Source organism: Pelobates fuscus, chromosome 7 (genome assembly GCF_036172605.1).
Source record: "Pelobates fuscus isolate aPelFus1 chromosome 7, aPelFus1.pri, whole genome shotgun sequence".
Classification (NCBI taxonomy): Eukaryota; Metazoa; Chordata; class Amphibia; order Anura; family Pelobatidae; genus Pelobates; species Pelobates fuscus.
In genome coordinates, this window is record NC_086323.1 from 12,187,833 (window position 1) to 12,201,252 (window position 13,420).

The 13,420-nt window shown below is 41.1% G+C and overlaps 1 protein-coding gene across 6 annotated transcripts in view; it reads left to right on the forward strand.

Moving 5' to 3' along the window:
* Positions 1–132: 132 nt before the first annotated feature.
* Positions 133–13,420, forward strand: part of MUTYH (mutY DNA glycosylase) — a 31,827-nt gene continuing 18,539 nt past the window's right edge. The window contains exons 1-10 of one of the 6 annotated variants that reach the window (XM_063427156.1): positions 139–206; positions 1,278–1,316; positions 1,456–1,529; positions 2,718–2,836; positions 4,037–4,076; positions 5,797–5,870; positions 6,971–7,012; positions 7,257–7,328; positions 12,924–13,037; positions 13,167–13,264. In XM_063427156.1, the coding sequence (XP_063283226.1) occupies positions 139–206; positions 1,278–1,316; positions 1,456–1,529; positions 2,718–2,836; positions 4,037–4,076; positions 5,797–5,870; positions 6,971–7,012; positions 7,257–7,328; positions 12,924–13,037; positions 13,167–13,264 (740 nt within the window). Of the gene's footprint in view, positions 225–1,277; positions 1,317–1,455; positions 1,530–2,717; positions 2,837–4,036; positions 4,077–5,796; positions 5,871–6,970; positions 7,013–7,256; positions 7,329–12,923; positions 13,038–13,166; positions 13,265–13,420 lie in introns of all 6 variants that reach the window. The other 5 variants (XM_063427159.1, XM_063427160.1, XM_063427157.1 and 2 more) reach the window with 5 other exon arrangements.

Sequence of the window (13,420 nt, forward strand, 5' to 3'; positions counted from 1 at the left end):
AAGTGACGAATCCCCAGCTTTCTGACGAATCTGACCGAACATCTTTCGATTCCCTGTACTCCGTCACTTCCGGAAGCTCAAAATCAGGTTCTACGCATGCGCACAGATCCAGGGAAATGAAACAGAGTCGTGGAACGCATGTTGGAACGCACAGTGGACCACATGCTGGAACGCACGTTGGAACGCAAGATACTGCATGTGAGCAGGTCGGACAGAGTGAGAGGGTTTGTTCTCATGGAATCTGGGGCAGGAAATTTATATAAAGGAGCTTTTATTAATTAATGTAAATTAAAGCATGTTTGATACAGGAAGCTGAGCTTTGTGTGGAGATAACTCTCATTTAGAATGTTTGCAGGCCTTTTATAACTTGGACTGACAGTTGATTGGCTGTGTTCTGTGATGCCACTGTTCATTTTTTCCCCTTCAATTTGCATTCATTTATTGTACCCTTTGCTGCTAATTCAATCAAAGAAAAAGAAATGCATAATAGGAACCTCACTGTCCTATAAAATACAAAATTAAACAGACTGTGCAATAAAATAAGTTTAAACATTAGATCTCTCTTTACAGGAAGTGTGTAGGAAGAATGTGTAAGTCACATGTAAGGAGGTGTGGCTTGGAGCTTCATAAACAAAGTGACTTAACTCCTAAGTGGCAGATAGCTGAGCAGTGAGACTGCAATGATTCATACACCAAAACTGCCTCATTAAGCTAAGGTTGTTTTGGTGATTAGAGCATCCTGTCTCCATCAGCCTTTTCATCGTAACGCTATTAGTTTCCCCTTCTCTTCACTATTTTTTATTGCCTAATATCATTATCCACTGTGTAACTTTTACTTCCAATAATATTTGATGTTGACTGCGAGTGTTGAGTGTGAGTGTTGCTGTATGTGAAGTCATTCCCTTTTATTTGAAGAATAGTTTTGCAGTTTTTCACTATGTATAAATGTATCAATCCTTTTTGTTTGCTGATTTATTAATAGTAAAGCTTAGAGTTTGTGTCAAACAGTTAATTAAATTATAATTGGGCATAAGGATGTATCTGCTCTTAAAAGTATATCGTGGGGTTTAATGTGTTGATGTGGGTTGAGCTTACAAAGCCGCTCATGGTGGAGGCAGAATGGAGGATATAAAGGTGCAGCTGGCAGGAAATGGCAGGTGTAAATGTTCATACAGTAAAAATGTACGTTGTTTTCCTATTTCTTTTAACGCGCTAACAGCTAACTGCTTCTCTGTTTTTTGTTTTTTTAATGATGTGAACTTTGCTTTGCTGTGTAGAGCAGATCGCTTTCTGTACTCGTTCTTTGGATTGTGCAAGTTAGTCCCAATTTATGTGACAGTCGTTGTGTGTCCTGATGAATTGTAAAATTAGAATATCTGCTTGAGTAAAGAGACACTCGTATATTAAGTGTAAAAATAAAGTGAGTGGATTTGTATGTTCTTCTCTTTAATGCAGAATGGGTCGTCCAGCATCAAAGAAGACTAAAAAGAAGACTGTGAAAAAGGAAGAAAAACCAAAGGCTTGCGAAGGTGCTGTGTGCCTAGGGAGACAGAAGGGAGAAGGGCTTATTCAGTAAACTGGACATTGGGGAATAGAGTTTGATTGTTCACATTCTATTCAATGAAAGTAGTTCGTTAGGATAATTAGAATTAAATCTCCTGTTTAACCCCTTAAGGACACATTACATGTGTGACATGTCATGATTCCCTTTTATGCCAGAAGTTTGGTCCTTAAGGGGTTAAAGGGTTAGTTTCATGTCTTGCTTTATACTGTGTGTGCCAGCAGACATGTTATTATGAGTTGCCCATGTTATATGATATGAGGGGGGGTGCTAGCACCTTTCTGTATATAGAACATTGCATCCTCAGTGACTGCTTACGCAGATAACAGGATCACTGTACTATTGCCAAATACATCATTTGGACTAAAAGGAAGACTTAAAGGAACACTATAGTCACCTAAATTACTTTAGCTAAATAAAGCAGTTTTAGTGTATAGATCATTCCCCTGCAATTTCACTGCTCAATTCACTGTCATTTAGGAGTTAAATCAGTTTGTTTCTGTTTATGCAGCCATAGCCACACCTCCCCTGGCTATGATTGACAGAGCCTGCATGAAAAAAAAACAGGTTTCACTTTCAAACAGATGTAATTTACCTTAAATAATCGTATCTCAATCTCTAAATTGAACTTTAATCACATACAGGAGGCTCTTGCAGGGTCTAGCAAGTTATTAACATAGCAGGGGATAAGGAAATCTTAATTAAACAGAATTTGCAATAAAGAAAGCCTAAATAGGGCTCTCTTTACAGGAAGTGTTTATGGAAGGCTGTGCAAGTCACATGCAGGGAGGTGTGACTAGGGTTCATAAACAAAGGGATTTAACTCCTAAATGGCAGAGGATTGAGCAGTGAGGCTGCAGGGGCATGTTCTATACACCAAAACTGCTTCATTGAGCTAAAGTTGTTCAGGTGACTATAGTGTCCCTTTAAAACAACACTCTAATGATTTAAAATATGTTATTAATAATGTTAGTGTTCCTCTCCTAGTTTACATTATTGGGCCCCTTGAAAAAGCGGAAAAATTTAATTAAACTCCCCTTTTGTCTAGTACCATCCCAGTCTTGGTGCTCGTCTGCAGATTAGCCATCCCTGTCATGGGACATACTGATGCGTTCAGTGCTGAGTGATTTGTTTGTCTGTTGTTTTCTCTCTGCAGACATCTTGCCCCCGCCCTCGCTGTATCACTCATTTACAACGCAGGAGACCGTGGAACTCAGGAAGTGTCTGCTTACATGGTATGATAAATGCAAGAGAAACCTGCCTTGGAGATCTCTGGTAAGAACATGGATATGAAACATATTACAAACCGCTTTACTATCTATGATATTATTATTATCCATTTGTGTTTTATTCTGAGCTCTCTTCCTGCTGATAGATTGGTCCAGTAAAGTATTTATGTATCTCCTATTACTGAATGTTTACTGAATTACTATTACTGAATGTTTATTGTATTCTAACAATTCATTGTGTTATGTTATTAGATATTTATATATACACTTATATATGTTCCCAAATTGCTGTACCTTTTTATTGCTGTGGAGCTCTGAGATACCTTTTCATGTTACCGTACGTTTTATTGCTGTGGAGCTTTTTGATACAGTCATACACAATGTATATTCCTGTCAATTTTATTGCTGCGGATATCTATGATACACACATATATATATACTGCACGTTATTGTGAGTTTTATTGCTGTGGAGCTTTGCGAAACACTCATACACTATATATTATTGTGAGTTTTATTAGTGTGAATATGTATGATACACTTATATACTGCACGTTACTGTGAGTTTTATTGCTGTGGAGCTTTGATACACATAAATACCTCTTAAAGGGACTCTCCAGTGCCAGGAAAACAAACCTGTTTTCCTGGCACTGCAGAATCCAGCAGTCCCCTCCCTCCCGCCCTTCATCCCATGTTGCTGATGGGGTTAAAACCCCTTCAGTGACTTACCTGTATATACCGATGTCCCTCGGTGCTGAGTCAGGCTCCGCCCACACAATGGCTGCGCGCGCATTAGACCTCCCCATAGGAAAGCATTATTCAATGCTTTCCTATGGGGATTCCGGCAACCCTGAAGGTCCTCATGCATAGCGTGAGAACGTCCAGCGTCATTTAAAACTATTTTCGTGTTTTAAGAACCCCGAAGTCCCTCTAGTGGCTGTCTAGATAGCCACTAGAGGAGGACTTAACCCTGCAAGGTAATTATTGCAGTTTGTAAAAACTGCAATAATTACACTTGCAGGGTTAAGGGTGGTGGGAGTTGGCACCCAGACCACTCCAATGGGCAGAAGTGGTCTGGGTGCCTGGAGTGTCCCTTTAATTTTTTTTGGAAATAGATATTAATGTATTTTGAATTGTATTCATTTGCACACTAACAATAAATAACTATGCTAATCTGTTAAGTGCCGTGAATAAGATAGCTGTGTAAGATTTTTTTTTACAATAAAAGAGAAAATTCCTTTTATTTTAGGCAAATACTGAGTTGGACTTGGACCGCAGGGCTTACGCAGGTGAGACATCTTGTGGTATCGATGAAGAATTGCATCCATGTTTGGTAACAACATAAGAGGGATTTTACACTATAGTAAATTAACATCAGGCAATGAGTTCTAGTTAATTGTCAATGGAATAGTATGATTTAAACTAAAATGTCTGAATCAAAAATGTACAACTTCGAGTTCCTGACTAATTTTGCACATTACAAAATTTCCTGTACCCTTCATGGTAAGCAAACATAGTAAAGCTTCATATATACATTGGTTGTGCAGTATTTTGTAGATTTACTTTAAAATCTATGTGAAGTCCCCCTTCTCTAGTAGCTTCACTAGTAGCTACAGCACACACTCATTAAGGGGTATAGGAATGGATTTTCAGATATTACAGATGCACAGGCAATTCAATCAGTATGTTGGCATAATGGGATGATTGCCCTGCTTGATTAGTGTCAGAGAGAGGCTTGCCCAAGAACGGACTGGGACATGGTGCAACACAGCCAATGGTAATGTCTGCATTGATGGATAGAAGGTTGTGCATCTCTCTTTCTATTCCGATCACTGATGGCAGATCTCGCTGCCTCCCTCTGTGCTCTGTATGAGCTTCCTCGGTGCATTGTATTTTAATTCTCTACCCCTTCTACCAAGGGTTCAGGACAGGCACCAGTCCTTGCCACTTCAACCACCTTTCCAAGTAACACCAGGTCCAGCAACACACCAGATCATCTTTGTCATCCATAACCTGTACCCCCTGTCTGCCCCGTCACTCCCCCTCCCCCCCTATACATTCCTAGATTTAGCTAAAATTCCTGTCCGTTCCCTGTAAAGCATTTCATAGCAGCCTAACTATACAGTATATCATCACTAATATTTAATCTCTTTCAAAACCTCTCCAGGGCTGTTCTTTATTTCGTAAATCCCTTCCCCAGGTTTTCTGAGCCAGGATGTTCTCTTAGTAAACTTGTGATATTAGATGAATCCCGGTTACCTCTTCGATAACTGTCACGCAATGCACAGTGTCTAAAAGCCAGAAATCATTATTGATCAGTTACTGATGCTTTATTGAAATGTAAGCCTCAGGAATTTTTGTCCAAAATCTGCAGTTTCTGTGTCAATTCTCCACAATTCAGTTTGATATGTAAAAGGGGCCAGAACAACTACAGCTTATTGTATTTGTTCTGGTGAGTATAATCATTTCCTTTGGGCTTGTTGCAGTAAACACTGTCTTTTCAGAGAAAATGCATGTTTACATTACAGCCTAGTGATAAATCCACTGGCCACTCCTCAGATAGTTGCTAGAGGTGCTTCCTGGGCAGAGTAAGGGTTGTGTTTGACTTGTGCTGGCTCTTCCCCTGATCTGCCTCCTTGACAGTCTCACCAATCCTATGAAGAAGCCCTGTGATTGGCTTAGACCACCACTTCTGATGATGTCAGCCAAGCAGGCAGTTCAGTGGCCGAGGCAGCAGCTGCAGACTAATTTATGTAAGATTTTACTATATTTGGGGGAGGCCAGGGGGGCTAGATGGTCGTTTTAAAACTATAGGGTCAGGAATACAAGTTTGTGTTCCTTTAAGTATATTAACTGGTTTAGCATTATGGGAAATGCTAAACGTACTAACCATCATACAGAAATACTTTTCTGAGATTTCATAATATTTCCAAGATTGGGTTCCCAGCCAGTGCTATTAGATTGCAGACTGTATTAATTGCGTTCCATGTGGTGTCTCCTCTCTCGTAGTGTGGGTGTCCGAGATCATGTTGCAGCAGACTCAGGTGGCTACTGTGATTGACTATTATAACAGATGGATGAAGGTAATTTAGAGTTAAGTTCAGATGGTGGCAGGAGGACTGGTCTTCTCCATAGCGGTTTGTTTGAGAAATTATAACAAATAGGGACATCTAATAGTCTAAAATCTTAACACCAAGCGTGAAGTGCAGAATGGATAAGGAACCACTCACATTTTGTTGAGCTATAAACCTCGCTCAAGTTGGATCAGCAGATAGGTCCGTATAGGCGACCTTCCCCTTCTTGTAAAAGATGTTTTATTTCATCCTATAAACAAGCTCAGAAAGAAAAAAAAATAAATATATATAGTGCAATAATGTAGTATACGTATATATGTAAAAATACACCGGTGAAATGGTACTCACAAAGATAATGCGAGTGGTTCCTTATCCACTCTGCACGTCACACTCGGTTTTAAGATTTGACACTATTAGATGTTCCTGTTTTTTATAGGCACTTTGTCGCTTATATTGTAAACACCTATCAATCGTCGTTTTAAGGTATTTGCCCTCATTGTTGTTGTATTTGTTATGGGAATGTTATGTGAGTATCGGAGAGACAGCACTTGGTGTTTTAGCAGCTTAATTTTAACAGTTTCTTTTATAAGCACTTGCACTTTTGTGAGATCCTAAATATATTTTAAATTAGCGCTGGGATACTACATCTTTGTTGTGTTTTGAGAAATGAGTTTATGGGAAAAGATTGGTGACATTAAAACACTCCCATCATCCTCAGCCATACAGTGACTGGCTAACCATTATAACACTCCCATCATCCTCAGCCATACAGTGACTGGCTAACCATTATAACACTCCCATCATCCTCAGCCATACAGTGACTGGCTAACCATTATAACACTCCCATCATCCTCAGCCATACAGTGACTGGCTAAACATTAAAACACTCCCATCATCCTCAGCCATACAGTGACTGGCTAAACATTATAACACTTCCATCATCCTCAGCCATACAGTGACTGGCTAAACATTATACCACTCCCATCATCCTCTGCCATACAGTGACTGGCTAAACATTAAAACATTCCCATCATCATCTGTCTGGCTAAAAACTAATTTTAGTAATAATGAATAATGTTTTGCTATCCTGTTTTTTTTTTTTCCTACAGACCTGGCCAACACTTGACGACCTTGCTTCAGCATCTCTGGAGGTAAAATAAATGACCTGTTTAGTGATTCCCCTTAACACCACCACAGAAGAAGAACATCCATCATGTTTTGTATAAAATGAACCATGAACTTAGTATAAATAAATTGTATTTAAGGTGAACTAGCTTCCTGGCTCCTGGTTAGTTCCAGGCTCTGAATTACAAATAGTTAATTAATCACCACATTTCTATCTCATCAGAGAGTGACTCTGCCTGTGTAATAATATGTAGCAATCCCTTTCTGCAGGAGGTGAATGAGAAATGGTCTGGACTCGGGTATTATTCCCGTGGACGGAGATTGCAAGAAGGAGCCAAAAAGGTCTGTGGACATTATTTGCATTACGCTGCGCATCCCAGGAGTCAATTTCAAATAAATGGACTTTTATTACCAGTAAAAATTAATATATTGATTCCAAAGCTCACAATTACTTATCATAGTCATTAGTAATTAGGATATAGCAGAACACCAGTCTTCGGCCAGAATCCGTTTATTGTAGATCTATTTATAAAGTCTCTGTCTTCAAAAAAACAGCACAGCAGCATTTTATAATTAATTACATATCATCGGTAACAGGGTAATATTGTATAAGATGTCATCTGTATAATGTGCTAAATAGGCAGATTGTAATGTGTTGGACACATTGAGGAGACATCAGTTCAATTTGACCAGACAATAAAAACCAGACACATTTTATTAAGTTTCCAATGGGCTTGGACGTGGTGTTTATTCCTGGCCCTTTGCCAGTTTGCAAATTCTGTGTTCCTGATTTCTGACGTGGCTTGTTTTTTGACCATGCCTGCCTGCTGCTGGTCCTGACTTAATCTGCTTTCTACAATCCTGACTTCAGCTCAATTACTGATTTGTGTCTCGTTGGTTAACATTGAATAGTGTCTTTCAATCATGGTAATTGTATAGAAAGAATCCAAGCACACAAGATCTTCCCCTATTTTTCAATAGTTTAGGAAAATCCTTACAAATTCTTTAGAAAGGCCTCATTCTTTATTTAACGTCTCCCCCTCCTCATTCTTTATTTAACGTCTCCCCCTCCTCATTCTTTATTTAACGTCTCCCCCTCCTCATTCTTTATTTAACGTCTCCCCCTCCTCATTCTTTATTTAACGTCTCCCCCTCCTCATTCTTTATTTAACGTCTCCCCCTCTTCATTCTTTATTTAACGTCTCCCCCTCCTCATTCTTTATTTAACGTCTCCCCCTCCTCATTCTTTATTTAACGTCTCCCCCTCCTCAATCTTTATTTAACGTCTCCCCCTCCTCATTCTTTATTTAACGTCTCCCCCTCCTCATTCTTTATTTAACGTCTCCCCTCCTCATTCTTTATTTAACGTCTCCCCCTCCTCATTCTTTATTTAACGTCTCCCCCTCCTCATTCTTTATTTAACGTCTCCCCCTCCTCATTCTTTATTTAACGTCTCCCCCTCCTCATTCTTTATTTAACGTCTCCCCCTCCTCATTCTTTATTTAACGTCTCCCCCTCCTCATTCTTTATTTAACGTCTCCCCCTCCTCATTCTTTATTTAACGTCTCCCCCTCCTCATTCTTTATTTAACGTCTCCCCCTCCTCATTCTTTATTTAACGTCTCCCCCTCCTCATTCTTTATTTAACGTCTCCCCCTCCTCATTCTTTATTTAACGTCTCCCCCTCCTCATTTTTTATTTAACGTCTCCCCCTCCTCATTCTTTATTTAACGTCTCCTAAGCGAAACATGCTTAGTATGGCCTTTACATGTTTCAACGTCTGACAATGAAATGCTGATTTTACAGAAATTCTCCCAGTGGGCTCTCTGGGCTGACTGACCTTTCACAGCTAATTAATATTTATATTATCTGCACTGAAAAAAAGTTTTGAAAGAAAAGAAATTAGATTTATTGTTGGCTGATGTATTTGCCTATTAAAAGCATCCAAATTGTATAAACATTTATCTGTCTAGTTCAGGGGTATCCTCCTTTTACTACCTACTGCCCACTTTTGTATCTTGTTTTATTGAGGGTAAAATTTCCTTACGGCCCACCAGTGCCGCAGTAACTAATTTTATAGCGCAAGTGCGTAAGGTGCTGTGTGTGTGTGTGTGTGTGTGAGGTGCAGTGTGTTAGGGGGGCAGTGTGTGTGAAGGGTGTAGTGTGGGTAAGGGGTGCAGTGTGTGTGTGTGTGTGTGAGAGGTGTGCTCTGCCTGTGTGAGGAGGGCAGTGTGTGTGTGAGGGGGTAGTACCTGTGTGAGGTGGCAGTATATGTGTGTGTGAGGGGTGTAGTGTGTGTTTGTGTGTGAAGGGTGCATAGGGTCTATGCTGTGTGTAGGTGGGTGAGATGTGAAATCTATTTTAGTGTCTCCCCCTCCCTTCTTACCTTTTACCAGGGAGCGGGGACATAATGATGCAAGCCCTGGTGGTCCAGTGGTGGCATGTTCACTTTAGCCTCCAGCTCCTCCAGCTGCAGGCTGACTCTCCTGTCCTCCTGCCAGTGTTGCCATGGTAACGCACAGCAATGCTGTGACCAGCCTGCTCGCAGGAGGAACACAGAGCCTCCCAGGCTTTTTCCTCCCTCATCTGGAACTAAATGCCAGTGGGCTGGTGAGGGAGATATTTGATCTCCTCACCAGCTGAGAGGGCTTACAGCAAGGCTGGCTCTGCATGGGCGGGCAGGGGAGATGAAAGGATCTCCTCTGCCAGCCTTGGTCCATGGCCATCGAGGCCCATCGGGCGTTTTCTGCAGAACCCACCATCGCCCACCTGAAATCCCAAACCGAACACTAGTGGGCGGCAGGGACTAGGTTGACTACCCATGCCGTAGACATTATATAGTGACATGACCTCAGGATATCTTCCTTCCCTGTCAAGTCTTCCCAGCCTTGTCACTGAGTACTGACAGTAAGTATCTCTTTAAAAAATCAGATATCAGGAGTTATTTATTGTAAACACACGGAGATCTGTGACATCTGCTTGGCCTTGTCAGTGTCCAGTAAGTTCTTCTCGGCCTCTGTTAGAAGGCTGTTTTGTGTCCTTTCACCTGAATTTATCTGTCATCATGGTCCGCCTATCTTTCAGGAAGGATTTGTCACTTGCAATGTGCAGTACCCCATAGGAGTTAGCGATAAGGAACAGAATTTATTTGTTGAGATAAGTGAACGCTCTGTGCTTCCATCAAACTGTTCTAGTCTTTTCGGTAAATGTAAAGATCAATCAATTTTCTAGTGTTTTTGTTACATTTAGCATCCAGAAAGTTGACTTAAGTATTCTCATTGGTGTGGGTAAACTGAATGGCAAGTATTTAGGGGTGCAACATATTCTGTAATGTCCCGTATAGACCCTCTGCAGATTAGGAGTCATCAACATAGCGTAGTCCGGAAGACATGGTGGAAAAATATATTTTAGAAATCTGGCATAGGATGGTATAGGATGGTATAGGATGGAGCCATGTTTGCTCCATTCCGAAGTCTTTAAATGTGGTCAGAGAAAATGTTCATGTAATGAAAGTAATGTTTCATCATGACTATCTCAATGAGTCCTTCCTCTGGGAGTAGTCCTGCCATCTCAGTGACTCTGACATAGAAGGACTGGAACAAACAAGATTTTGCAGCGACTGGTCAATATATCTTGCAAGCATTTGGAAAGTAGTCCATCCCAGCTAGAGTGTTCATCCAGTTGGGTGAGTTGTGTTTTTATGGACATTCTGTAAAGTATAAAATGCTAGTGTAGCTGGACATTTGTTAATCAGAAAGAAATGTGGTGATTCAGGGATGGAACGGGCAAACAGTCAGCTACAGTTTCTTTTAGTTTTCTCTCTAGTATTTTCTAGCTGATGTTGCCTACATCATGCTGACCCATCCTGTTTCTATGAGTAGACAGGCTTCTAACTGTCAGAGCTGTAAGGCTCATGTGGAAATTATAAACAAATTTTAACCACTCTCTGTAGTGGTTTATAATATTTTACGGAGTGATGGAACTAAAGGAACTCTTCGATCCTTGGGGATATACTTGTCCTGAAGATATTCAGCCAGGATGGTCTGGTGTAATGTGATGTTAGTTTTATAGTCCTTTTGTAACGGATCGCCTGGCACCCCGACTGGGTACCTCCGTTGAAGGATGCTCCTAGCGCTTCCTGAGGACTCCAAGCACTGCAGCAGACACCATAACCACCGCCGCAGCTTGGTTGGGGTCTCGGCGTCTCCTACCCACCCTGGACCTACGACAAGGCTCCAGGTTCCTGTGGGTGAACCTCTCCTCCAAGAGAGTGAAACAGGAACAAGATCTTAAAAGAGCCTAGTAGTGATTAGCTAAGGGAGTATGCAGAGCATAGCAATCCCTTGTAGCAGATTCCCCCAATAAGAGACGGCACTCCAAATTGAGGGTGAAGTAGAACTGACTGTACTTGCACAGACAGCCTCTTTTATTCACATTCTACAAACATAGTACTGCCCACAGGGTTTTGAAATACAACAAATCAATCCGTACAATACACACAGACACTCCCACACAAAATCCTCCCCTCTGCCTGTTATATGATTACTGAACACAATGGTTAATATAATTATCACAGGCAGAGAAATACAGTATTATAAAACATATCACAGGGACCCTAAAACATGCAATAACCCCATAAAAAAATATATCCTCGGAACCGGGGGATCTGGGTGAACCACATATCCAGATCTATTCAGCAGTTTGGAAGATCCGGTTTAATGCAGATTCCGCAGAACATATACAGGCTATATGAAAAATAATTACTGTATAATGTGTCCCCTGTTGTATAGTTTAAAACTACTGCACGATGTCTTTGTGCACCAAATACCGGCGAGACGGCACCGTGTAGAAAAGTCAAAACAGTGTCTGTTGTTAAAATGGCCGTCATCCATTGTTCTCACCATGTGCCTCTGATACATGAAATGGTGGCCACCCAGTAACTCCACAGTATGTCCCCAGATGGTTCTTAAAGGGCCAGCAGCAGCATAATAAAATACAAAATGCCCAAATCAGTTCCTAGAAGGGCAATACATCCCAGGGCCATAGTCGCATGGCAGGAGGCTGGCAACCAGGCCCCTCTAAAAACCAGTGGCGAGGTCACTTTCGCCACACCTTTCCTTAGGCATGCTGAGTTTGCCTTTTGTAATAATGTTCTATTGTTGGATCTTGTGCTATTAATTCTGAAATCAAGGTGTTGATTAGTGGGAATACTTGCAATATCAGAAAACATATAAAGGTAGACTCTTAGTTGAGCAGAAAAGATCAGCAAGGCAAAGAGAAACAGAATAGGTCTCAGGGTGCCCAAAGCTAAACTTGTACTAAACCTTACGAAGCTGATGACTTCATGAACTCCTGCGCGATTTGGGTGCAACTCATTGGAAGAAGGAGCTGGTTATTTGTATCTGCTGTATATAATGTGTATACAGTCGGCAGTTACAGGTATCTTTGTGCGAGGAGTGCTTTACTGTCTGCTTTTTATCTTGGTGAGTGTTTTATTTTTGTTTACAAAATCATCCATTTTGGGTAATAGCTCCTTAATCCGTGTATAATGTCCTTCTTTAAGCGTGTGTAGTGCTGTGGTACTTCAGCCTATCAGTGCGCTCTCTACCTGTATTCTTTGTGAGCTTTACATGTTCCTACTTGTGAGCAGCATTGGTCAGGTCACCGTAGCTGTTCTGGGTCAGTGTTTAGATACTCCAGGTACTTATCTTATATACAAATAGTGAATTGCACAGAACTGATAAAGGGGAAAGCGTAGAGTGTCCGTAAGTAAACTCTCAGTGTTAGGTAACCAAATGAATGGAGATGTCACAATATAATGCATGGTAGTGTGTAGTTCATACAAATAGGGGATTAACATTTCCACTAAGGGTACAATCCAGTAAAGTCCTTCATTTCTTTACGTCCTCACCAAGCTGTTTGCTTTAATTGCCTTCAGGTTGTGACCGAATTTGGCGGCCGGATGCCCCGCAGTGCAGAAGAGCTGCAGAAGTTGTTGCCGGGAGTAGGGCGATACACAGCAGGAGCAATCGCTTCTATTTCCTATGGCCAGGTAATTAATCACTGTGTGGATCCCTAGATGACTGATCTGGGATTATATGAGTTTTGGATCAACAAAGCAAGACAACTGTGGCAGATTACTGTCATGGCAGATTACTGTCATGTTTCTTTTTCTCTCCAGACGACCGGAGTTGTGGATGGAAACGTAATCAGGGTTTTATGCAGACTCCGCTGTATCGGGGCCAACTCTGGTTCACCGGCAGTAGCTGACAAACTTTGGTGGGTTTAGAAGATGGTTTATTTATGTCCTGGTTCTACCATACAGCCATTTTGCTGGAGCCTCACATGCCACATGGTACAGCCTGCTCCCTGCGAGGTATATTCTGTGTTAAACCTTGATGACTGTGTGGCAGTGATTGGCACTACCATAATATG